This window comes from Atractosteus spatula, chromosome 27, assembly GCF_055471065.1.
Source record: "Atractosteus spatula isolate fAtrSpa1 chromosome 27, fAtrSpa1.hap1, whole genome shotgun sequence".
NCBI lineage: Eukaryota > Metazoa > Chordata > Actinopteri > Semionotiformes > Lepisosteidae > Atractosteus > Atractosteus spatula.
This window is the reverse complement of record NC_142732.1, coordinates 698,161-723,998: the sequence shown is the minus strand read 5'-3', so window position 1 is coordinate 723,998 and position 25,838 is coordinate 698,161. Positions and strand designations below refer to the sequence as shown.

General features: G+C 45.7%; 1 protein-coding gene across 2 annotated transcripts in view; it reads left to right on the top strand.

Annotated features, from left to right (window-relative positions):
- stx1a (syntaxin 1A (brain)) overlaps nt 1-25,838 on the top strand; it is a 102,528-nt gene that overhangs the window by 55,926 nt on the left and 20,764 nt on the right. For both annotated transcript variants that reach the window (XM_088906638.1, XM_088906639.1), the window contains exons 5-7: nt 2,115-2,188; nt 4,884-4,992; nt 21,415-21,488. In XM_088906638.1, coding sequence (XP_088762764.1) covers nt 2,115-2,188; nt 4,884-4,992; nt 21,415-21,488 — 257 coding nt within the window. The remainder of the gene's footprint in view (nt 1-2,114; nt 2,189-4,883; nt 4,993-21,414; nt 21,489-25,838) is intronic.

Below are 25,838 nucleotides of genomic sequence, written 5' to 3'. Positions count from 1 at the left end.
GAAATCTTAAACGTGTTGTCTTTCCAGAGTTTTGAATGTCACTAGAGCCTCGTGTCATCCTCACTGCCTTATTTTTGCCCCCAGCAAGACTCGTGTGCGAGTCTCTTAAAACCCTCCTCCACATTTAAAATACAATTTTCTGTTTATGTAATTTTTTATGTAAATTGAATGAAAAAATATTTTTATTACTGTGTCCAAAACTACTGCAAATGTTTTTTTTCTGTTAATTTAGTCCTGGAGTGCACTTGAATACCATCTATAGATGGTGTTCCTAGCGCAGCAGAAGCTGTCAGAGTCTGCACTGCGCCTTTCTTTTACCAGGAGTTAATGGAAACAAATTATTCCACAAGAGAGAAGAAAGCTGTAATTCATACATGGGCATTTGCTCCTGTGTTATGCTGCCTGGTTTCTAGCACCAGGGAAGAGTGGGATTGGCTCACAGGAGGGACCAGGAGCTCGGAACAGAAACACAAGGAGCTCGTTGACGGGGCAGGGCAGCGTGTCGAGCAGCTGGACAACGACCCCGTTCAGCAGAATGAAACTGAAATCCTCAGCTGCTTGAACTGTTTAACAAAGATTTGGAAGCACTAAGAATTAGGAGATCAAGAGGACCCCAGTTTCATTAAGTGGCTGAGATATCGAGAAAAACTGCAAGACTCAGCTTTCCACCGATAGCTCCTGTGTTTGCATAGAGAAAATGACAAAGTGAGCCCACCTGTCAGAGACATTCATCTTCTGACGTCCATTAAGGATTACAGCATCTCTTGCTTTCATCCAGAAAGTCACAGGAGTTGCCAGTACACCACAAACCAAAGTACCCCGGCTGTCTAACACCCAGACGAACCTCACCACTTGGTGCAGCTTGGTGTATCTGGGCCACAGAATACAAACTGTGTTCTGAACAAGCACCTGTACTGACTGAGCCACTTAGCAGCCACCTTTAGGTATTGTGAACTCATTTCTGCACTCAGCCTTTGGCTTCAGACACCCCCTGCTGTAGGTGTAGAAGCTGACAAGGCGTTTAGCAAATGGAACGCTGTTCTGTCTATCCTCAGACATATAAAAAGATGCCCTACTGCAGCTGTCTGATTCACAATACATCCAGCACACCAATAACAAGCCCCTCTGAGTTCTGCCCATTGTTTACTTAATGTAGGGAAAATCATCCATATTTGGAGGTCATATTTGAATTTTTTTATGGCCATGCTATGAAAAAGTGTTGTCTTGTGCTGTAAGGATCTTATGGCTTTCCTCCTCGGGAAAAATCAGCTAAAATGTCAGCATGTGGCGCCTTGTTCGCCTCACGTCTGTCCATGTTCAGAAATGTGTGATGATCTGAAATGCACGACCCAAAGGTGCAGGGCATCACCGCTGCCCACTGACCTGGGCAGCCCTGTTCACACCCGTTCTGCCCGTGACGAGGAAGCTGAGTGTTAATTATCCAGATAAGCTGTAAAAGTAGGAGAAGGAAAAATTATTGACCCACACTGATAAAATCTTTAACTTTATGTAAACCTCTTGTAATATTTATTTCTTAACTAAGTTTCTTAGTTTCTTAGTGGGGCTAAAACTGGTTTAAAACTGCTGCCTTGCTGACGTGACCATGACGTCAGTGCAGCTCTCTCCGAATCGGACAGCTGCGAGGGCACACGAGGCCGGCAGGCGTGCGACTAACTCACAGCACCAGGCATCAGCTGAGGGCTAGACACTGTGCGCTGTGTGTTGAGCAACACGTCTGATAGCGAAAACAAAAAGAATCGCCAAATCAACTGTGAAAATTTCACACTGAGAGGTGACAAGATATGGAGGGGAGAAAACTGGAGTTTGGCTTGGGAGGGCTGGACTGACTGTTTCTGTGCCCGTCTTGTTTTAAATTCAAGGCTTTTCATAGAGGCGTTTCAGTGTTATTCTCCATATTTGGGCACTTTAAACTCTTCTCCTGCATTCCCTGGATTTTAAACCAGTACTAGTTACTTGTTACCAGTGGCTGTGGTTCACATACAGTACTTGATTGGAGTAGCTGTGAAACGTTCCCTTTGTCTTCTCTGGTTCACGCGGAGCTCGAACAGGCCCAGGGGAGTCTGACCGCCTGTTCTCTCTCCGTGTGCTGACAGGCATCGAGCAGACCATTGAGCAGGAAGAGGGCCTCAACCGCTCGTCTGCAGACCTGCGGATACGGAAGACACAGGTAAGGGGCTCGGCAGCCCTCAGGGCACCCAGTCATGTGACTGAGACTTGGGTTCGAATCCATGGCCTCGTATACATAACAACACCCATCCATCCATTCGTTTTCTAACCACTTCATCTACTTTACGGTCAGGGAGAGCCAGAGCCTGTCCTGGCAAGCAACGGGCACAAGGCAGGGTGTGTCCTGGACAGGACACTTGTCCATTGCAGGGCAGACAGACACACACACACTCACACCAGGGCCAGTTTCCCAGAAGCCAGTTCACCTGCCAGGATGTCTTTGGACTCTGGGAGGAAACCCATGTTCACACAGGGAGAACATATGAGCTCCACACAGACAGCGCCCAGGAATTGAACCCTGGGCCCCAGCAGTGAGATCCAGCATTGCAAACCACTGCACCAATGTGCCACCCAGCAACACCATGCTTAATTTAATAGCTTAACAGGCAAGGAACAAATAGAAATAAAAGCTGGTGAAAACTGAAATTAAGTGTCTGTTTCTACTCTCACTACCTGGGGCTAAAGCTTTAATTTGCTTTGTTGGATGATTTCTGTTTCTTAGTCAGCTGCTAGGTGATTAGAAACAGGACAATATAGACACTAAACTCCTCTAACTACATAAAAATTAAAATACACCTCTGGTTACTTTGCACACTAAGATTTTTCCAAGATGGCAAATAAAGTGATGGATTGTATTAACTTGCCTTCAGGGGACAGAGGTATGACGAATGAGTCTGTCAGCACTCTGCCCTTCTTCTCTGTGCTGTGTGTGGAGATGTGCTATCAGATGGCTGTTGAGCTGTCAGTCGATATGTTTTATTAGTACAGAGACAAGCAATTAATCCGAGCCAGAAATCTGGCGGTTGTTTACATACAGTTCCTGTATGTTAAAGCACAGTCTGTGATGGTCAGTGCCATTGCCTGAAATGATTAATAATTTATCTGTTTAATGGATTCATTTAATACATTTCATGCAATTGAAGAGTTAAAATGATCGATTAGGGAGACTTCATGATTTGATATTCCTGTGCCCATTCTCCAGTTATGTAATCAAATAAAAAAATGCATTTTTAATGGAAAACAACTGCCTTCGATTAAACTAAGCAAAAACTATGCCTTTGTGAGAAAGATCTCATGCATTTCTCTCGCTAGGTGAACCCATTTATTTTATTCCTTCCCACAGGGTGCTGATTAATCAGTACAAATTGTTGCAGCTGTTCTTCTAGGATTCATTCATTCCTTTCTCTAAGAATTTGGAAATATTTGCATTGCAAAGCCACTCTGTTTGGAGTCAACAATTAAAGACTCGTTTTTCTGGCAGTCTGTGCCCAGGTGGGGAGAACGAGGACTGTCACGAGATCACCTCCCAGAATCAAGTGTACATTAATCACTATCGGTTCATTCCTGCCTCAGCTGAACTGACAGCGATGCCATCACGGCCCCGAGCCAGAGTCTCTTCGTCAGCACCCACCTTTTACAATATGGGCTATACTGTATGTACGCTCTTAAAAACTATTAAAGACGCATTGTCATTGTTTTCTACATTAACGTTTTCTTTAGTTGGTAAATGACAATATGGGATTTTTGGTGATGCCTAAAATGAGCTGGAAACTCACTCCTGGCCACCCCTCTGACGAAGCCCCTGCCCCAGCACCGTCTTTAAGCTGTGCTGCTGCCCGGCACCCAGACTCTCGCGGCGCTCAAAGCGAGACCCTTTACCAGCCGAGCAGCTCAGGGGTTTTTATTGGGAAAAAACTCCGTGCCTTTTCACTTCTCTTTGCCTTCCTCTTCAGATTTTATGAGAAGGCAATCCATGCCGAATTCTGGGAAGGGTTCTCGCAGGAAGGTTGAGCTGCACACTCCATCTGCAGGGTCTCTCGTGTTTCCTGGCTCAGCAGTCGTCTGCCAGGCAGCATGTTGAGAGTGGAGTGGGATGCTGGCAGTCTTCTGTGTTACATGGTGCCACTTGCCTCTCTCCTTCACACTGCCGCCAAGTAGCAACCCAGTGCTCCCAGGGTGAATCAAGTCCCAATCCCGCTGCCTTCCCAAGGCCCCTTCATTCCGAAATAGTGCCTGAACCGGAGGGCTTCAGGGCAGCAACCGTCGTCAGATTTCTTCTTCCAGTGAGTGAGGAGCAGCACCAGAAAAGTCATGGTACTGTAGCAATCTCTTCCACAGTGCTGTCAACAGTGGATCACATCTCTTCCACAGTACTGTCAACAGTGGATCACATCTCTTCCACGGTACTGTCAACAGTGGATCACATCTCTTCCACGGTACTGTCAACAGTGGATCACATCTCTTCCACAGTGCTGTCAACAGTGGATCACATCTCTTCCACAGTACTGTCAACAGTGGATCACATCTCTGTGTGTAAGGCAGGGCCTAGGATACTGCACATTCTTTATACTTACACAAGTGTGTCAATGGATAGGAGAGGTAGAGAAACACTGAGGTAGCTGATGAGCACAACTAGATGGTTTTAATAATGAACATCCCTGCACAAAGAGAAAGCTTCAGCACCAGCAATAAGCAAACACAACTGCTGTATTTCCTTCTGCATCACGGTCTGTACTATAAACATTATGCTTGTGTGCAATGGAACTTGATTCGGAGGTGATTAATTATCTTGAGGGGGCAGCGCCTTGACGTCAATGTGTCTCATTTCTGCTCCTGTTTTTCTCCTGTTGTCCCAGCATTCCACCCTGTCCCGCAAGTTTGTGGAAGTGATGTCAGAGTACAACGCCACCCAATCAGATTACAGGGAGCGCTGCAAGGGCAGGATTCAGCGACAGCTGGAGATCAGTAAGTCGTGTGGCTTCAGTCCCTAGACTGGAGGCACACATGTGCATTATAATAGGAGTTAAAATAATCCACTGCGAAAACTTTTACGCACAGATTTTTCTGATGAATTGTTTGCTTATTCCATTCAAGCAGTAACGTAAACATTGCTATTTGATCTGAAAAAGTAGCTTTGTCTTTCTTGAGCGCCAGTAGGTGAAACCTGATAATCTGTATGAAGAGTTTATTTCACTTCCTGCAAGCAGATCGTGTTTTCTTCCATTCCTTTTTACAACGTGATGCTTAATCAATACACATTCTCGCGGGCAGTTTTCATTTTAAACCTCGACCGCCTCAGCCTGTTTCCCTCTCTGCTGCTTCCTGACATCACTGTCCAAGATAGTGTCCTGAGTGGTTTCTGTGACTTGATCCTTGGTGGTTGTCCCAGCCAGCACCAGAGCTCTGGTTTCTGTCAACTTTCATTCACACAAAGATAGTCGAGTATCATCACACACATGCTGGGGCTGCATGGGGTGAGAGACAGTCCCTGACTGAATTCTACTCACAGCCTGCCTTCTGTAACTGGTTTGCGGTTTTGCTGTTTTAAATTGTGATATTTTCTTTGTTTAAAATTGTAATAATGTTAACCCATTTTTCTAGTGTCCATTTCAGTCCAATAGAGTGTTAACAGTGTTTGATTTTCACTGTCCATTCAATCTTACATGTCTCTTTAAATCAGTATCTACTGTACGTTACATCCAGTAAAAGAGTGGAATTAGTGACTAATGAGTTCACTTATTGGATCAAGTGTAATTAGTCTTCAGACTAATTAAGAGATAAGGTCCAGTGAAAGCCTGCAGACCACATGGACATGTGCTCTGTGTGATAACAGTCCCCCTCCTTCTCTCCAAGGACACTGACCACAGGAAGCTTCACTTCAAATGACACCACAGCAGTACTGAGCAGTGACACCGACCAGTTCCGGTATATCCACACAAGCATGAGAACGGGCTCTCTGTTCCCAGCAATCTTCGGTTATCCCATTATTAAAGTCTCGAAACAGGCGCATTATCTAATTAATTAGGAGGTTAAGAATCTGAGCGTGTGGAATGTTAAATGAAACCTGAAATTGCTTATCAAGCTGAACAGATCCTAAACTATTCTGTTCTGCGCAAGAAACCCAGATCAGATTATGTAATATCTTGTAATATCGCGAAGCACAACACGCCTCCCCTCGTCGCGCACCGCTGAAGCCTCTAGTAGAGGGAGCAGAGACTGACGCCGGGCCTGGCAGCAGCCCAGTGCCAGCTGTCCCCCTGGCAGAGCCCGCTGCGGCCCAGGAACAGAGCTGTGCCTTGTTTGCCCTGGCCATCTGGGGCTCTGCAGGGCCGCCCCTCTGCCTGCGACAGCCAGGGGAAAAATCACGGCCAGGACTGACTGCATCTGCTGTCCCCCGTGGGCCCCAGCCCCCATGTCCACTTCCTTCCTCTTCTTGGCACGGGAAGCGGGACAAGAAACCACATCCCCTGTGATCCGGCACTTTCAGATCCCTCCATCGTACAGAATCTGCGCTGATCTGAAATTGTCTAGTCGGTCACCAGCAGGCCCCCTTGTCTTCCTCTAGTTTCTGCTGATTCCCTGCACGGTGAAAGCTTCAGCTCAGCCCCAGAGGGCTCCTGTTTCCATAGAAGGTAGATGCCTACAGCAGTTGCAGTGATATTACAAGGACAGATCTTGAAATCACAAAATTGCATTCATGGTATAAGTGCTGTAATATATCTATGCAGTTTTTCGGCACTGTGCTGCTTATCTCCGCTTGGGTTTTCGGCTGACTTAGGAAGTGATTCCTTTGCTGTTGCAGACAGGCTGCCTCTGTACCTGGTTGTAGTAAATGACTGTATTCTAGCTCCAGTAGAGATCGGTTAGAGATTCTGCACTTATTGTCCAAGCAGCTATAGTGAAATGATCTAGGCTGACAAGCTGTCAGGTCAGTGGTTATTACCTCCTGGATGATGTGTGTGACATCTAACAGGGGCCGTGTTGTTCTTCCAGTCTGCATTGATCACTGAGATTTGCTTTGCAAGCTCCCTTTGATCCATGTGCAAAACTGTGGTGGTTCTCTCAGGCTGAAGTGCATTCAGTACGGGGCAATGTCAGACCCAGGTCCTCCTACTAAACGTCTTTGAATATGTGAGGCAGCACCTTTTCGGTTATTGCGAACTGTCCAGCCTGCAACAGACTGTGTACATTGCCTTGGAAAAACGTGTGGCAGGATAATTATTGCTTATGGGTAAAGTTTTCCTAAACTTCAATAATTGTCCAGAGCAACTGAATGGTGTTCCACCGTCACACACTGGTTTGACAGCACACTAGGCACATCAAAATGGGACCTTTCACAAGGGCTTGCCAGGACAGCGGACACACCAAAACACACAGCCAAGAGGATACGACCAGTGGTCTTTATTTAAAATGAGGGAAACAAAATAAATCTACCACCAAGCAAAACAAAATCAAAGAGAAGCCTAGCTCTTCTTTGAATTTCTAACAGATGCTTCTTCACAAATTCCCTATCTGTCATACTGGGCAGGTAAGCTGCTTAGCAGCTTCAAAAGAAACAATTCAGTCTCTCCTGAGACTCTTCTAAAAAGTCCAAAACTTATAAAATTCAGTTTCACCGAACTGACAGGAGCCTTAGGTCCACAGTCAGCCGTTCTCCCTCTGGTGAATGGAGTACAGAGAGGTTCTGACTTCTGTCCTCCAGACCAGATATCACTCCAACCGCTCTGCCTCCTGGTTGTTAAACTGTCACCTGACCACTTGTCTTCCACAGCTGGTAACATGACTGGCAGCCGCAGAAGCACATTCCCCAAAGGCTTCTGGGGAATGTGCTCCAGATAAGGCTGCTATCTTGTGGGTACTGGCTGTGTCGTGACAGTGGCAATAAAAACAAATACTCAGACCAACCTTAACATTAAAAGCAGAAAACTGTCCTTGAAAGAAAACCCAAGCAGAAGCTTAAAAGTCATGCTACCTAATGGTGTCCATTCTCACCAGTGCTATTTAAGTAATTGTGGCCTGACACTAGGAGTGACGTCACTTCAAAGATGACATCTGGAGTCGCCGATCAGCACGAGTGAAAGTCCTCCTGCTGGCGTAGGGTCTGCAAAGTGAAGCAGGAGCAGCTCATGCTCCCTGAGCGAAAGTGCCCCACTGCCTCCTGGGAGAAAAACAGACTTCGTTAGACCAGAATCACGGTTCTCATCTGTGTCGATGAGCGATTAGCTGGCGATGTGGTGAGCGCCCAGAGAGTTTTCTGTCTGCCGTGATGTGGAGAGCAGAGGAAGAGAGGGGGGGTTAACATGACACTGCCTACAGCAAAACAGCCGATTGTTTTGGATCCCAGTTCAGTGCGTGTTGATTAATAGCTGCAGATTTGGAGGTTAATGCCTTTCTGTATAGTGATCTACAACACACTGGTATCATTTCTCAAGAAGGGCTTGTGAGCGGGTCATAGCTAACTCCGATGTGTGAGTATAACTTACTAGGAACACCTTTCTGCTGAGTACTGTGGCAAAATTTTAGTTTGTAACTAATTAATATTCTTCATCTCATAATTTACAGAGACTGCTTATTTGTAAAACACCATAACCCTGAAAGATGTTTGACAACATTGTGAAAGTTGAAAGATCACTTTATCGGCCATATACAATTTCTTGTATTAGGAATTTGTCTTTGCTCTCCATGAGACGCACAGACAGGGAGAGAGAAGCTTGGGGTCAGAGCGCGAACCGGCAACCTTCCAGCCACAGGTGAGGATCCTGAGCCACAGAGCTGTGACTAATAGCAGATCTGAACCTGGGATGCACAATCGGGTCAGCAGAGCTAGCTGCCAGCAAACCCAGCTTCTTGCACCATCCCAGAAGCACAGCTTTCCCTCAGCCTCTGTCCATTCCTTATCTCTCTCCCTTTCTCGATTTCTCTCTGCTTCCTTGAGTCCTCCTTACAAACGAGCTGCAGTCAATGTGTGAGTGTTCAGAAAAGAGCTGTGTCGCATAAAATGCTAATGAAATAGCACTGTTTTGTGTTAGTCTCTCAAGAAGGCCAGAGGCATTCGCTCTGACTTCAGGAACAGTGAAAGAAAGGAAAGAGGGACTCCAGGCCTCCCAGGATATCACTTTCCCCCCTGGATCTCTCCCAGGCCTTTCCACAGTTCCCCAGACAGAGTTGTGTGTTGTTTCCTGATCCTGCCAGCTTTTTGTTGGATCTCCTGATTAACAACATCCAAGTGCAAAGGAGTACGAATGGCGCCCAGGTGCAAACCAGGACCAGCCTGCAGAGCTCTACAGTCACAAAGACAACCAGTGGAGGTCTTCAGAATCATTAGTGACACACAATGCAGGGGACACATGTGGCAGCTATGGGGAAGTGCATTTAAAATGGAACACGAGGCAGTTCTTTGCACTAAGGGTGGTGGGTGTCTAGGACACAAAGCCAAGCTATGTTGCTGAACCTGATACCCTACCATCCTCAGATAAATAATCTAATGGAACGCAAAAGGAGCTAAATGGGCTGAATTATATTTTGTCATCTTTGACACCTTGTTTTCTGATGCACTGTGAAGATCGTCACCTGCTCGTCTCGCACTCCTCTTCCACCAGGGATCTGACTTCACCGTGGGGTCTCCCTTTCGGGTGCTGACCAGGGGTCATTTAGCTGGCAAGCTCAGGAATGCTGGTTAGCCAAACCTTACAGTTGTCTGTGGGCATCTCCGCCAGCTATATTACACAGGTCCTGACTAGATTACCCTGGAGGGACTGGGGCATTGGCTGAACATGCGAGAGACTTATTTTTCTTTTTTTGTTTGTTTCTGGAAGTGTTCTTGGAAAATAGTCCTGGGGTGAAGGCTGAGAGCCTGCCAGTTTTCCATGGATGTGTTTGGCTCACAGTTGGGAAGTGGATAAGCGTGTAACACAGAGAGCCATGTCTGAGGCTGCTGTAATTCTCTGAGAGATTCCTAGATCTGTGCAGGTCAACATAAGCACTTTAACTACATCAAGACCATGAGAGCAGCTTGTTGCAATCACACCTGTCAAGCTATTCACACCTGTTCCTTGAGCGTCAATCACTTAAAGAAACCAATGACCAACATAAGAAGTACTGTTTAAGTTGTATGTGGTAAGTTGTATTCTGGCTTTTTTGCTAGTTTGCACCCAGAGGAACTTCTTAAGAATATAAGAGCAGTTACAGCTGAGATGAAGACATTCAGCCATTTAGCTGTCTTGGTAGTTAGTACCTAATTGATACAATCAAATGATCTAATCTATTGTATAGAGATAGTCTGAGGTGGTGTGGGAGGCAGAGAGTTAAACTGAACTACTGTATGTGATAAAAGCCTATAACTTGTCAGAAAAAGAATGAAGGAGCACTTTGAGACCCAGACAGATAGCAGAAGCCTGAGTATTAAAACTTTGGCCAGAGGAGATTACTAGTAGCTCAGAGAAACTGGAAGATTCCCAAATATGGACCTCGTTCCCCAAAGATTTCAGGAATTCAGGTGAACAAGTAAGCCACAGAAACACTGTGCTGTTGCTCCAGTGTGCTGTAAAGCTGTCAGGTGTGGAGGCTGTTTGCTGGGTAATAATCTCTCCGAGTGAAGCTGGGGGGTGAGAGAGTCAGGCTGCCTCAGCAGCTGCAGTGTCCTGAGAGTTGTCTTCCCCTGTGCAGTCTCCATTTGTCTCGCAACACTTTTATCATAAAAAGTGCAGCAATCTAAAAGAAACTTATTCTTTTTAGAATCTAAAAGAATGTCAATTTTGTATGTCTTTTTTTTCTATGGCACCACTCTGGTAAATAAACAAAGGGAAGTTCTGTAGCAGGATGACAGTTTCTGGTTTATAAGCCTTTGTACAAAAAGCACCAATGAAACAGAAAGCCAAACAACAGCCTTTCAAAAGTCCCATCCCTGGGGTGAACATCCTAGAAGAACCTGCATCTTTCAAAACAACCAAAATGGATCAAGCTGTGATATAATAGGAGTCCTAGTGGCTAGTTGTTCAGGGCTTTTAATCTGGTTTGCCCACTCATTTTAGCAATTCCAATTCTGCTGATTGAGTTACAAGAACAGACACTGTGGCTGTGTACAGTCTCCATATCAGTCAGCAGATGGTGTTGCAGGGAAAGCAGCAATCCCACAGCTACTGCGGGTCACATACAAATCATCAATTACTGATGGCTGAGAGCAGATGTGCGGCTCTTGATCAATACAGCAAGTAATTTGCTCAATTATGATTGTGGCCCAGCAGGATCTTCATGTTTTAATTTATAATGATCACTGAATTACTTCACTGAACACAGTATTATCTTAAATGTTCAAAAAAACATTGTTCCTGGCTCTTCAGCTTTAAAGATTAAGGGTTAAAACTTCCGGGACTAGCAGTCTAGTCATCCCAGGAAGAGATTCAGCCAGACTGGGAGACATGTTGACATGGCCTGTTAACTTAATTATACTGGCACTGTGGGGGCCACTGTGTCTCCCTTCGTTGTCCCAGGGTATCCTTCACCTGAAGAGCTGGGAGAAGCTGTTCGATTGCTCCAGTTAATACCAGCTGGTTTGGCATGCTGTCCTCCAGGACCAGACCCGGACAGGTTATTGAGGAAGGATGGATTCTATTGCTAATTTATTTTGCTGGTACTTTTATCCAAGGCAACATTTCCACCATATATCCAGCTGGGTGTTGTAGGTACAAGTACCTTGCTCAAGGGTACTATAGCAATGTCCCACGTGGGATTCGAGCCCAGGTACAAGTGCACAGCGCTGGCCGCTGCTCCATGCTGCAGCCCATGAAGTCCTGTTTTCACTCTGGCTTTATCCCTCCAGTCCTCCGTTCTGCCTTTCAACAGCTCTCGTGTTTCATCAGTAACCATCAGTAACTGTAAACACATAGAAATGAGGTCTCAAGCTGAAATGCATTGAACTGATACAAAACCAAATGTGAAATGAGTAACAATGAGATCTGTGTGCTCAAACAGAGCCAGTAAAACAGTGTCCTCCTCATCTGTTTTTTCCATAGTTGCTCTCCATGGGTTGCTTAAGCAGTTTAAAGCCTTTTTCTCATTAGCAGTGTTGTTTTCCATTTTAATATTATAGTGCAGTTCTGTTTATTTAGTGACTGTTGGTGTCTATTTTACAGGACTGTGTATGCAGTAGAAAGAAAACTGTAAGTACTGTAAGTATCCCCTATCTTAGTATTTGGCTGTAAAGGCTTGCGCCACCAGGGTCTAGTGAGCTCGTCGCCGGCGCAGGGGGCAGCTGTGGTGAAAATTCATCAGAAGCTCAGGTGGAGCACAGTAGTATCACAGAACCCTTTGCGAATGGTGGGCGTGTCCTCATTGCCGTTGATTAGCATGGTGGGCGTGTCCTCATTGCCGTTGATTAGCATGGTGGGCGTGTCCTCATTGCCGTTGATTGGCGGGGTGGGCGTGTCCTCATTGCCGTTGATTAGCATGGTGGGCGTGTCCTCATTGCCGTTGATTAGCATGGTGGGCGTGTCCTCATTGCCGTTGATTGGTGAGGTGAGCGTGTATTCATTGATATTGTCTTGGGATGGAGGATTATCAAACCGATCGTCACGATTGTGTCTGCTTTTGCTACATGACGAACAGTCTCTAGCATTGCTGGTCACACCTCCACACACAGTAGCCACACGCTTGATGCAGCTGTTACCGGTCATTTAGCAAGATCAGACTGTTACACTGATGCTACTCCATGGGATCCCCAACAGCTTGGAGGTTTCCCAGAAACAGATCTGTCCCGTTGATGGACTGGGACATCACCCGTCTCACACATCACCCAGCCTCGAAGATGTTTTACAAAAATGACTCCGAACACATTAGAGGTGTTAACTGACATGCAGATATCTTGATTTAAGCGTGGTACCCACGGGCAGCCATTTGACATTTAAGTGTCTTTTCATAGAGCTGCAAACTGCTCTGCCCCTTTGAAGAGAGCGTGCACATTAGAGAATGCAAACCCTTTGATTGTTAATGCTGTCACACGCTGGCTCAGAGCTGCATGGAGCCAGCCGAGATGTAAAACCTCATTATCTAATTCCGTATGCTAATGTACATCCCCCTCTCCGGCTCCCCATCCCCCTCTCCATTACAAAGACATCAGTGCCATCAGCGCCTTTTCCTGCGCAAGAGGACCCTGTTAAAGAAGTCAGGGAGGGAAAATGTGGCGATCGGGGAGAGAGAGCGTGCATCGGGCAGTGCTGAGGTCGCCATGGCAACCTGCTGTAGCCTGTCAGCTGACAGGAGTTTGCACTGGTGGGGCAGCGGCGGCGGGGGGGTGGGGTAATGGGTCCTGTCTTAAGGCTGAGAATGGCCTCCCCTCATTCACAAGCCTGTCTTGCTCATTTGGCAGTTTAATAGCTAAAGAGAATCTAGAATTTCCTCCCCACGTCTCAGTAGTCCGGTCTCACCCTAATGAAGGAGGCGAAGACGCATGTTTTGAATAGCAAGCTTTGTTGGGGTGGCTGGCAGTTGAACCCCCCTTTAACAAGGAATGAGCCAGGGAGCTGCTGGACAGGTGAAGCTGAGGTTCAGGGAGGTGTGTATAAACAACTGTGGGCTTTAACCAGCTGGCTGGGAAGCCTGTTTCAGACACGGGTGATGTATAGTGTGTTCCTGCTACGACAGTATTTGCACATACTGTATCAGTGTTACATTTCATTCCTGTTCATTTGCCCAATCCATGCTGATCTGTAGTTTCCTTGACAATGTATCTGTTTTTCTGTTGTACTCTCCGCATTTATTTTATCTCATATTTACCTAGATCACTCACTGTACCAGGTGGCATGGTGGAGCAGTGGTCAGCATTACTGCCTTACAGCGCTGGGGCCCTGGGTTCAATTCCAGTCCTGGGATGCTGTCTGTGTGGAGTTTGCATGTTCTCCCCATGATCACATGAGTTTCTAGGTGCTCCGGTTTCCCCAGTCCAAAAACATACTTGTATGTTAGTTGGCTTCTGGGAAAACCGTGCCTGTTGTGCTTGTGTGCGTGTTTGTGTCTGTGTGTGCCCTGTGATTATGTCCCATCAGGGGTGAACCCTCCTTGCACCCGGTTCTTGCTGGGATAGACTCCAGCTACCCCGCAAACCTCAACTGCCTGAAGTGGTAAGGGAGGTGGCTGCCCGTACCAGAATCTAGATTGTTGAAATCTAGATCAGAAAGAGCAGCAGGCCAAAAACAGACGCCTGCAGGGTCCAATCAGAGGTTATGTCTCTTAAGAGTATGTGTTGTTTCCTGTTCCTTAAACAGTTTACAGTTACAGTTTGTAAGTGAGTACATTCCTTTGGATCGCTGTGGTTGTTAATTGGAGAATCAATCTTTTATGAGGGATCAAAAGCTATTGGTAAATCATGTTATACTCTAGTTTTATCTACTGTACTGTTCTTGTTCTGTTGCTTGTTCAAAGAATTGTGAGTTAATTATACAAGGTCTTGCCTTCTGAATCCATGTTAGCTGTCACTGCCACTGTTTCGTAACTATTCTTCTGGTTTAGCTGCAACTCTTGTTTCTGTCTCTTTACCAGCAATAGAAGTTTTAATAGTACAAAAAATATATTTTGGATTGATATACTACAGTAAGGTGGCTTCTCAGTTTCATATCAGGAATTTCCCGGTGTGAAATCTCCCGGCCAGTACAGGAGTTCCACTCGTATGACCAAGCCCTTTGCAACTGGCGATTCTGTATTCGAAAAATATAAGAGTCAGTTCCACCTTAAAAAAGAAGGAATGATGCTATACAGTACGTCCTACAGCCGTCGACCGAGCTGATTTAAAACTGCTTTGAGATGTGAGTGAGTGGGAAGTGGCTCTGAAAGGGTGAAATTGCACTGTGAGAGAAGGGGCCGTGAAATATTTATTGCACTTCTTCAGATAAGTGATAGGTTTATCCTGCTGCTGCTGCATCAGGATGCTCAAACTGAGGCTGTTTCTCAAGAGATGGAGGTGGATTCTATTAAAAATGTAGCATTCGCCAAAACCGGTGAGTAAGAAAGTGCTTGCAAACACACAGCATGAAGCCAAGGCCTCTGCCTTCTCTGAAAAGCAATCGCATAGCTTTTTGCAGTTTAACTAAAACATCTTTGGTCATGAAAAATACAAAATCTCTCTTTAACTTTTCTGGTAGCAGGAAACACATGTAGACAAATTGGTTCAGGAGCTGGACTACAGTACATACAGGTCTGGTTTTTCATGCATTAGTTATTTAAGAGATTTAGCCCAGGTGCTTCAATGAGCACTGTTTTGCAAACTCAATAAGTGCACTCCTATTCAGCATCATGGGACTGTGTCCTTCCCAGGAGCTTCTGCTCTCACTGTGAGGCAGTGGGGTGTTGTTCAGAGAGAAAGTCCGATCTCATTGCCTCTCATTTGGCATTCAGCAGTGGTCAGCATTGCAGCCTTGTAATGGGGCTCTGGGTTCAATTCTGGACCTGGTATGCTTTCTGCATGGGGTTTGTATGGTCTCCCTGTGTTGCCATGGGTTTCCTCCCACAAAACAAAAGCATGCTTGTAGGTTTATCGGCTTCTGTGAAATATTGGTTCTGGTGTGAGTGTGTCTGTGCGTCTGCCCTGCGATAGACTAGTGTCCTGTAAAGGGCCTGTCCTGCCTTCGCCTGCTCCCTGTCAGGGAAGGCTCCAGCTCCCCCACCACCCTTTACTGGATAAACCAGTTGAGAAAAGGCTTGTATGTAAAAACTGCTTCTACAAAAATCAGGAGTGTTCCTCTGTGTCCCTGTTGAGACGGATTCAAACTAGCTCTGAGCTGTCAGCAGGTGTATTCTGCTTTTCCTGTCTTCTCACTTCAGGCCCTGCTGGTTTTTTGTCCTTCTGCTAGTGCTCAGTCATGCAGTGGAGTGCTTTTGAATCTTCCTTTACTGTCTAATTATGTTCTGTTCCAGCAGGTTTTGAAATCCCAACCCTGGCAGGGGGTGTGCTTACACACTGTACTTAATCCAATTTGTAATGTGCAATCGTACCTCTTTCTTAAGGGTGTTCTCCCCCAAACCTGCACCTCTGACAGCATCAGGTGGGGCTTGTTTCAGTGGCATTTTGCTGCAGTGTCACTGACTGGGCTATCATCCCCTCTCCTCCTGCACGGCTTTCCCATGTTGATTACAGCCTATCTGGCTTAATGCTGCTCTTGAACCTCCAGGCAAGCAGTTTCTGTAGCTTCTCCAGTCCTCCTGCCTTGCTGTATGTCACGTGTCACCCCTGTGAGGCCACGCACGTACCAGTGAAAGTGCAAGAGGCTCTGACGCGGTCAAGCCTGCCCTGGATCTCATTGCGCTCGCAGTCCCACTCTGTTCACGGACCGGTAGAACTTGCTGTTCAGACCCCAATGGTGTGATTCACTGAGGGACCCCGGGGACACCCTGAGGGGTTTGTGGGAGTCAGGGCAAATGACAGTGACAGGGACCTCAGTTCCCTGCACCGTGACCCCACCATACTCATTATTGTATTGTGTACATTATTTCATTAGTACACAGCCAAAATTACCTTTTTTTTCACAGTCCCAATACTTTCTCTGTATATCATGTTTAGATTAAAATGCAAACAAGCAACGTCATTTGTGTGTTTAATCCCTCTCTTTATCGATCCCTGTCTATATGTACATCTGTGTGTGTAGCTGCTGCAGGCCTCGCTAGAACAGTCACAGCGGGCAGCTTGATGTTGCAGCTCAGCGGCTCCCATAGTGTGGGCCCCAGGGTGGAGCCCCCACTTCATCAACCCTGTGGACGCCTGTTACCCGTCACCCCTGTGTGCCAGAGGCATCCTCTCGCAAACTTTGGATCTGACTCGGGGCGCTATTTCCCCCTTGAACTTCAGTTTAAAGAAGAAGGTTATGCTTCACGCCTGCAGGAGCCCTGGCACTGAGAAATGTTTGTAAGACCTGATCTGCATGTTCAGTCATATTCCAATGGCTAATACAATATTAGAAACAGAGTCAGACTCTCGAGGGATGCTGTGTTTTACCAGTCAGAAAAGAAGGAGGTGAGGAATCTCTGAGGTCTTGAGTGTTTGGGACGTTGACAGGCTCGTTTGGAGCGATGGTGGTGCTCATGATTTCTGTGCTCTGTGAGGCACTTTTCAGTTGCACTGGAGGAGGGAAGCTGATGTAACTTTTCAGAATCAGATCGTAACACCTTTGCTCTCATCCCTTTGAAGCAGAATGGGTTGGCGATTAAGGCAAATAAAAAGCTTTTCTGAATTTTTAAAAATTTTCTGGTTGCTTTTTTAAAAAAATTTCTACCTACCAGTTTGGAACCCCTTAATAACCAACCTACTGACATACCGGAAAAACCCACACCAGCCCCAGGACAGAACTCACATGTCCTCTGAAACACAGGGCTTTATGATTTCAGTGTAAACTCAGACAGCAGATGATTAGGTGATGTGTCAGACCCAGTTCTAGCCCATGAGACTGGAAGCTTGCAGAGAAGAGATTCCTCTGAGATCCACCTCAGACGTGCTGGCACAATGTGTGTAATGAATCTCCTCTTTTATTAATTCCTATAATAATGTTAAAATAATTCGGTTGGCACTAATTACCATAACCTCACCTATGCAAAATGAAATGCATTCATTAAAAAAAGAAATGGCACTTCCTTTAAGCGTGTTACCCTTTTCAGAACAATTGAGTCTCGCGTGTGGCCTGTTCTCTCCTTCCTGAGGCTGCCTGAAACCTGGCCATTCCTCCCTGCTTGACATTGCATCCCCTGCTGCCAGAGACGAGCAAGGCGTCCTCTCATATGGCTCAGCGGTTCATGGCACCAAAGGGAGATGTGTTTTGATGACTTCCTCTCTCAGGAAACTGGAATAATTGAGAGAAGGCAGGATGCCATGAGAGAAGAGGCCTGGACAGAGATAGATGCCACATGGGTAGAAAGCTCAGTGTCTGCGGTTTTCTTGCTTGCTGTTTTTGAAGTGGTCAGTGGTCCAGACTCATCGGCCATTTTTCTGGTGTTTCCACTGCTTGTTGTTTAATGCCTTCCTAAAGTGATGGCCTGTTGGCATGTCTGCAGAGCATGGTATCAGATCAGCAAAGATCAGTTTCTCGCTCCTTTCCCTGACCTGCTGTGCAGCGGGGCTGCTGTGTGTCACCAGTCAGGAGCTGCGCTTCACAGGTAGATGATATTTGTGCCCTCCTGTATGTATAAATCACTTTAAGATGAAAGGTACTTTATAAATGCAAGGTATTATCATTGCAAACTCTGCTAATTAGAACCCTTGAAAAAGCAGGAATTCAAGGAAGACTTGATGCCCAAAAGATAGTAAAACAACAAAAGAAAAATCAGATCTGGCGTGATCACATGGACACATGCCTTCTCTGGACTGAGGGCTAGCTGTGTTGTGAAGTCTTGCTTAGGAAGTTTAATATCTTTGTTTCACTGATAGGAGATTTTTTTAGTAACGACAACGATAGCAGTTAACTTTGCAAATGTGATTATCTACGTCTTGCATAAAGACGAGGAAGATGATGTCTAAGCTGACAAAGGCCAGGCTGAACCTTTGGACAGCCAAGCTCTGTTTTTATTTTAATAAACCTTATTTTGAATTTTACCTTCAGAGTGAGTTTTAATTCTTTGTGCTTCTCCAACGTTGAAGTTCTGACTGAATCTCGCCTAGTGCATCATCATTTTTTATGTATTAATTCAACACCTCGTGCCTGTGTCCACTACAAGAAAAACAGGGTTTGCTATGTGCTTGAAATTCCCAGGACATTACAGCCGGGTAAAAAAATCAAAGCAAGGGAGTTTGCTATGTAGGATCTGTCTTATATTATATCCTTGTTCATGCACAGCAGGCTTTGAAGATGCCACACATGCACGAGCTACATGCAACACTAACAGAGAGCTAAAAGCCGAGCAGAGTAGAGGGAGCAAAACTCTGGAAATGTCACTGACAGACTATATCAGTATTCAGGCCATGAAAGTAATCACCACTGCGCCAACTGCCTGAACCTGTTTTTCAGCCCTTGCAGTCAGGCCATGACGTCTCCCTCTCTCTTTTCTTCCCGGTCTCTCTCCACCCCCTCGTGCCTACTGGCTCGATCAGCGGTTGTTAAATCACAGAAAGGAGGACGTGGCGGTGCTGCTCGAGTGAGTGTCCCCGGGGCTGTGCTCTTCCTCCCTGCGGACATCGGGCTGCTCTCGGTCGTGATGTCATCGTGCCCCTGTCGCACTCTAGTAAACAAGCCTGGAGTTTGCTGATCTTTTTCAAGGGCTTTCTGTGTGCCTGCTGTCAGTGGCTAATAAAAGAATCATTGGTTGTTTAACAGATGTCAATCAGGGTCTCTTCTGTCAGGACCTGGGATTTGTAATTGATCTGGAGGATGGAGCACAAGGAATCCTACTAACCTTGTGACAGCACAGCACCACAATGGCAAAGTTAGGGTTTGGGCTGTTCATCAATTGCAGTTACCCTTTGTATTGTTTAAATGTAGGGATACATAAGAGCAAAAGAAAGGTTATCAGTGAGAAAAGGCCAGTCAGTCCATGTAGTCCATTTAGTAGTTAGTAGTTAATTGATCCAAGGAGCTCATAAAGCAGGTTCTTGAAAGAAGCCAGGGTATCGGCTTCAACAACATGGCTCAGAAGCTTGTCCCATACTCCCACAGCCCTTTGTGTAAAGTAGTGTCTCCTGTTCTCGGTTTTAAACACTGCTGTTCATTCTGAAACCCCCTGGTGTGTGTTTCAGAACAAGAAATCCACAAGTAGGATTAAAGTTCCCTACAGTTTCCCTGTATTCGAGAGCTGAACACAGCTCCTGTCTGACCTCATTTTGGGCCCTGCAATTTCTTTTTCTGGGGCACATCATTCACTCATCCTCCCTGCCGTTCTGAACCCCCGTCAGAGCTGTGTGCTGCCCGCTCAGCAGAGGACCCTGCAGCTGTGGAAGCTAAGCTCTGACCCAGCCGGGTGCTGGGGGAGAGTGTGGGGCAGCAGTGGGGGGGTATATTTCCCAGAGGGAGGTGCTGATGCTGCTGATGGGACAGTGATTGATCTCCATTCTGATCCCCACTAGGGGGAGAATTGCAATAGCTCTCATGTGTTTCCCTAGAGGTAGATGAAAAAGACCAAATTCAAAGCCCTCTGTTGTTTTTTTTCTCCTGCAGCAGGTGTTGCACATCCATTGAAATTAAAGACAAGCAATTCACTTGTGTCACAATTAGCTGTTGCGGGGGTGAAACTAATTGACCTTGAGCAGAGGCAGGTAATTAAAGTATTCAGCGAGCCCTTATTGATTTGCACTGAGCTCAGCTGCCCTGATAAAGAGTATAGATACAGCACAGCCAAGGAATGCAAAACCAAGCAGACCCAAATGTTCGTGGAGAGGGATGACGTTTTCTGTGACGGGTGGGAGAAGTATTTTAGGAAAAACAAGCAATTGGGAGTTTGTTTTAAAATACCATGGATCTGTATTCGTTAATATCAAGCACCTGGAAAATATATACTGTATGTTTAAGAAAACAGAAGCTGTAAAAAATAACATTGATCTTGTTTAAGCTGTAGACATCATCGCACTAGATAAGGAATGTTGCTGTCTTAATGATAAGTCATTAAAGCTTTAAAGGTAGGCAGCCTGTCAAGATATAAACATTGAAAATCAAAGCCTCTCGCTGTCTAAAATGAAAGCCTCTAGCTTTGCTTTCCTGTGCTGTCTCTGTTCTGCACTTCGACTATGTGCTCTAACCCTGGTGACCCATGCCCTCGCTCCAGTTTGCAATCCTCTGCTGTTCTTCCATCTCAGATGTTGCTGGGCTGTCTGACAATGGTTCAGCCTCCTAATGTGCAGGAGCAGCTGTTTCGGGGAACGAGCAGGCATTAATGATGCGGTCGTCGCTTACGTGCTCGAGTTGTTAATTGTGAGAAGACAGGGGCACCTTGGCGCTGACAGGACTTTCTTGATGCTTTTGGGTCGACCTGACCAGCTGGGCAGTGTGGGCTCTGGTGGGTATTCTGGGATTGCTGACTATGGCCGGGAGAAGGGTTATTAAACAGGTTTACTGTACTTTGCCAGAAACCTACACATTTTTAAGATGAGAACAGGTCATTCAGGATCATCAGAGCAAATCATCATAGCTTATCTCCTACACCAAATTCCTTTGCATAATTATATCAACCCAGGTTGTGTAAGACTCCAAATTAGCCTTCACTACATGCCACTGTCTGTCTTTATTTAGTCCATGAATGTGAACACTTAGGGTAAAAGAACGGTTTCCAGTTTCAGTCCAGCAAATGTGCTTCTAATAACATCTGATTCTTGATCCTCTTCCTCCTCTTTATGAACTTATCATCAAAATGACAGCTGATGTAATTCCTGCTAATGTGACTTCAAATCATTAAAACTCATTGACCTGGAGTTCTTGCGTGTCGTTGCAGCTGGCAGGAACACGACTAACGAGGAGCTGGAAAGCATGCTGGAGAGCGACAACCCTGCCATCTTCACCTCGGGGGTGAGTCCTGCTGCCCGTCTGCACCCCTGGTAGCGCCAGTCTCTCGATCGTCCACTTGCCTGTCTGCCGTAGTTTTCACTCCTGGGTCCCAGAAAGTACAAGCCAATGTTTTCTGTAGGCCACCCTGAGCCTATATCTCTTTAGAACTGGAACTCAAGGGCTCCATGTCATTGACTAAATGAAGAGTTAATTCATCAGCTAATCAAGAACACCAACAAATGAGTAGAACAGAGCTCCACTGTCTTTACGCGCTTGAGCAGTAAAATATCTGAGGTTTTGACTACAGGTGGTGATTACGGTGATTAAACAAAGATTTGACACTGTTCAAAAGTTCCTGAGCTTGTGGTTCTGTTTTTTGTCCACTTTCTTTAAGTTAAGAGGTTTATAAGAGAGGTTCAGGAGGGAGGTTGAATTCCAATCTCACAGATGTGCGCCTGTCTACATACAGTATGTAAGTTTTCGCACCCAGAGGGGCTGCGCCGTCCCAGAGGCGCTGCGCCGTCCCAGAGGGGCTGCGCCTCCGTGAGTCAGGAAGGCAGCCCAGCCAAATCTGCAAAGCCCTCTGGGATTGATGTGGATGAATGTGCTGCATCAACGTGTGGAATTGCTGTTATTATCTCTCCCTGTTTGAAGGCGCTCAGTTTGTGAGACTACCAGCTCACACGTTCGACTCACTGCAAAACCAACTGATATCGCGCCTGATGCTTAACCCCTCAAACCTCTCCTGTCCTCTAATGTCGCAGGGAGAAAATAAGACAGCCTTTTTTCACTCAAGCTGAAGCCTTCATGTTTTCCATGAAATGCATCAAACCCCTTTTATGTGCTCTGCACCTCCAGGTGCTGCACAGTGATCACACGCCTCTAAAGAACAGCAAATGAAAATATTTTTATTTCTCTGTTCGACTTTTCAGAATGTTGAGAAAAAAACGTTTTCATTTCAAGAGGATCATTTTTAAGGACGGGTAACATTTCTAATGTCCATTCAGGCAGGTGTCTTTGAAACAAACATTTCTAAGGACAAATCAAAAAGATCCTCGATGTCTGCGTTGACGTTTGACTTATTTCACAGAGCTGGCTTTAAGAACATTTAATCTAATGTGTCCTGAATTTCAACGGAGGCTTTTAAGTTGCATTTTTGGAAACAATTGAATTGCGTCTTTCTTTGCTGTCGGACCAGCTGCCCTCTTTGATCCCCCTGTCTGGGTGTGAAGGCTTTTCAGAAGCTGTTTGCAGTGACGCTGGGCCCTTCCCAACCTGTCACGGCCCTCTGGAGCCCTGTGTAAGAGCACCACTGGGTTGTATCCCATGCCGATGGAGCAGAATGAGTTTTCCTGTCTTTCTTCTCTCCTCCTCCCTCCGAGGAGCGGGGCTTTCTCCCGTCCGCACCGGGAGTTCTTAATATGTACATCACACCACCGTAGCCATGGCAACGCCATTCCGTTTGGAAATCTGGTGGCAACGGGTTTCCATAAATCTGATCAGTTCTGCCCCCCCCCCCCCACCCTCCTTGAAGGAAAAACTATTTCACACCACAAATAAAGCAACATTGAGTTTATACAGTATGGCTTTGAAACAAGGGGCACTAGATGGGTGTGATGAGGAAGAGCCCGAGGAAGAATCCAGCGGCTCTGTCCGCGTTCTGGCTCTCCCCCAGTAAAGGATCTAGATCCATAAAGAGATCCTCGAGATCAACCACAACCCTCCCCTCCCTGCTAGATACTAGCAGCTGATTGGAACGTCATCTCCTGCCCAGTCTTCGTCATACTGCTGTCTGTCAACGTCCGTACAAGCAGGCAGAGATTATATTATTATTTATGAAAAGAAACCAGCTGGCTAAAGGCTTTATCTATCAGAGCTTACAGTTTAAAGTGCAGTTCTAGACATTTTTTTTATTTTTTAACTGAGTGTTTCTGGCTTGTGGGTAAACGGTGAAGAAGTAGTGAGAAGTCAGTCTGACACGTTGCAGGAGGTGGCGCAGACACACTCTCACAGCAGGGACCTGTGTGATACAGTACAGGCGTCTGCAGAAAGTCAGGTTCCAGTTACAGTACGGCTCCAGCCGGGACAGGAGGGCGAGAAACCACGATGAAGTCAGATGGGGAGGAAAGACCAAGGGAGAACCAAAGAGAATAATGAGACAAAGCATCAGCTAAGCTATTAGAAACAAGGTACAGTACGGCCACTACACTGGAAGGCAATTACAGTGTTACTGGAATCACAGAAACATAGCTGACTGCAACCACTGGGCTTGAATGCCGCATTGGTGGATACGCCCTGCTCTGGGGAGACAGGAGAGATTGAAGAGGGGGGCGGTGTAGCTCTGTAGGTCAAAACAAGACTTCAGATACAGGAACTAAAGCCTGAGGAATCAGGAGTCTCGGAATCTGTGTGGATCAGGCTCATTAACAACACATTCCAAAGGTACAAGGTTAGGAGGATGGTATCAACTTCCGCAAGCAGGCATTAATTGTAATTCAACACTGTATAATGAAATTAAGAATTTATGTAATAATGACAACTTTTATTTATAAAGCAACTTTCCAAACTCAAGGACAATGTACATCATGAATAAAGAAAAAGACAAGAAAAGTAAATGGAAAAAAAGAGCTACAGGTTTTTACAAATTGACGGTAGGATGTAGACCCTGATAAAAAGGTAAGTTTTAAGTTTAGATTTGAAGAGAGTTATATGCAAAAGAAGTAGTAGTTCAAGTTCAGCTTTCTCTACAAAGGAAAGATTAAGTAAAACCTGTAGGAATATCATTAGCAGAATCTGATTTTTTTGTAGAGATCCTGTTTTTTGAAGCAACACTGAAGTGAGGCAAACAGAACACTGAGAGTCTTTAAGGATCTGTGAGGATAATGTGGTGTAGCTTTGAAGTATTTTTGGAAACTGTAAAAGGTTGAGTCCAGAGCAAACGTTTGTAGTTTCCAGGAAGCAGACTTTGAAGCAATGAGACGTACAGTGGGACAGGATAGCAACTGTTTAAAAGATTCTTCAAGCACAGGACAAATTTATCCCACAAAAAACGGTATCAAATCATTCAGCAAACATCTAAAATAATAAAATTATTTTAAAAACAACAGGATCTAGTTAAATGTACTGCAAGCACAGGTAAAACATAATTAGGCCAAGAGAGAAATTGAAAGTAAATTGCAACAGCAAAAGAACTGTTAAGGATGAAATAAAATCTGGAAAGGTTCCTGCTGTTCAGTGTTAGATGAAAAACTTATGTCACTGTACTATGACAGAAAGCCGTGATGCTCTGGAAAGCGATAGAAAATAACAGGAAGAATAAGTCCTGGACTGAAAGACTTGTCACACAATCTGAGGTGAAAAAGAATGCAAGTCTAGGAAACTGGATGGGGTTTTGAGCGAGGTGTGTGTGATGGCAGAGTTAACCCACAGCTACTCCAGGCTCAGCGTGGACTTAAGAAATCCCAGGTGGCTGGTTAAGTATTTGTGTAAGAGTCAATGCTTGACACAGAGCTCCATATTAAGGAAGTTAGAGCTGGAGACATACTGTACATCTCGCCTATAAATAGAAATGATTCAGATTTGCTGAACACCTGGGATTAACTCCCGATAAAGTACAGTAACATGCTGTGTAAGAAATCTAAGCAATGAAATCGGAGGTGTCTGAGTGTGGCAGATCATGAGATCGTTGGGAAGCGATGATTAAAAACAGGGAACTGCAGTCACATTCCCTGTCTCTTCTGCAAGCAGGGGTGTGGGGGAAGCACCTGAGTGAGCACAGCTCCACAGCACAGTCTTCAGGACTCGTTTCTGTTTCCAACCAGGTGTATGGTCTTTTATTTAGCAAGCACTACTGTGGAATATCCATGTTAGTTCTCTGTTTAAATCATGGATTTCAGCAGAGACGGGTGGTGGCAGTTTTCAGGGTGAGGAGCTCAGTTTCGGAGCGACAGAAGTCACACTTGTCAAGCAGTAAGTGCTGAATGGATGGGTATTTTGTTCCTATGAACATGTCTTGCATACTCCAGGCTAAAAGTTATTGTTACTGTTGGACAGGGTTAACGAATCAATAAACATATACACTTAGAGTTTCTTTCCAACCTTTCTGACCTGGACCCTTGAACTATATCACCCTGCAACTCACAGCTGGCAGCCCACTGAAGCTCAGCAGGTGTGAGCCTGGTCAGTACCTGGATGGGAGACCTCCCAGGAAAACTAAGGTTGCTGGTTTAAGAGGTGTTAGTGGGGCCAGCAGGGGGTGCTCTCCCTGCGATCTGTGTGGGTCCTAATGCCCCAGTATAGTGACGGGGACACTATACTCTAGACAGGCTCTGTCCTTCAGATGAAACGTACAACCGAGGTCCTGACTCTCTG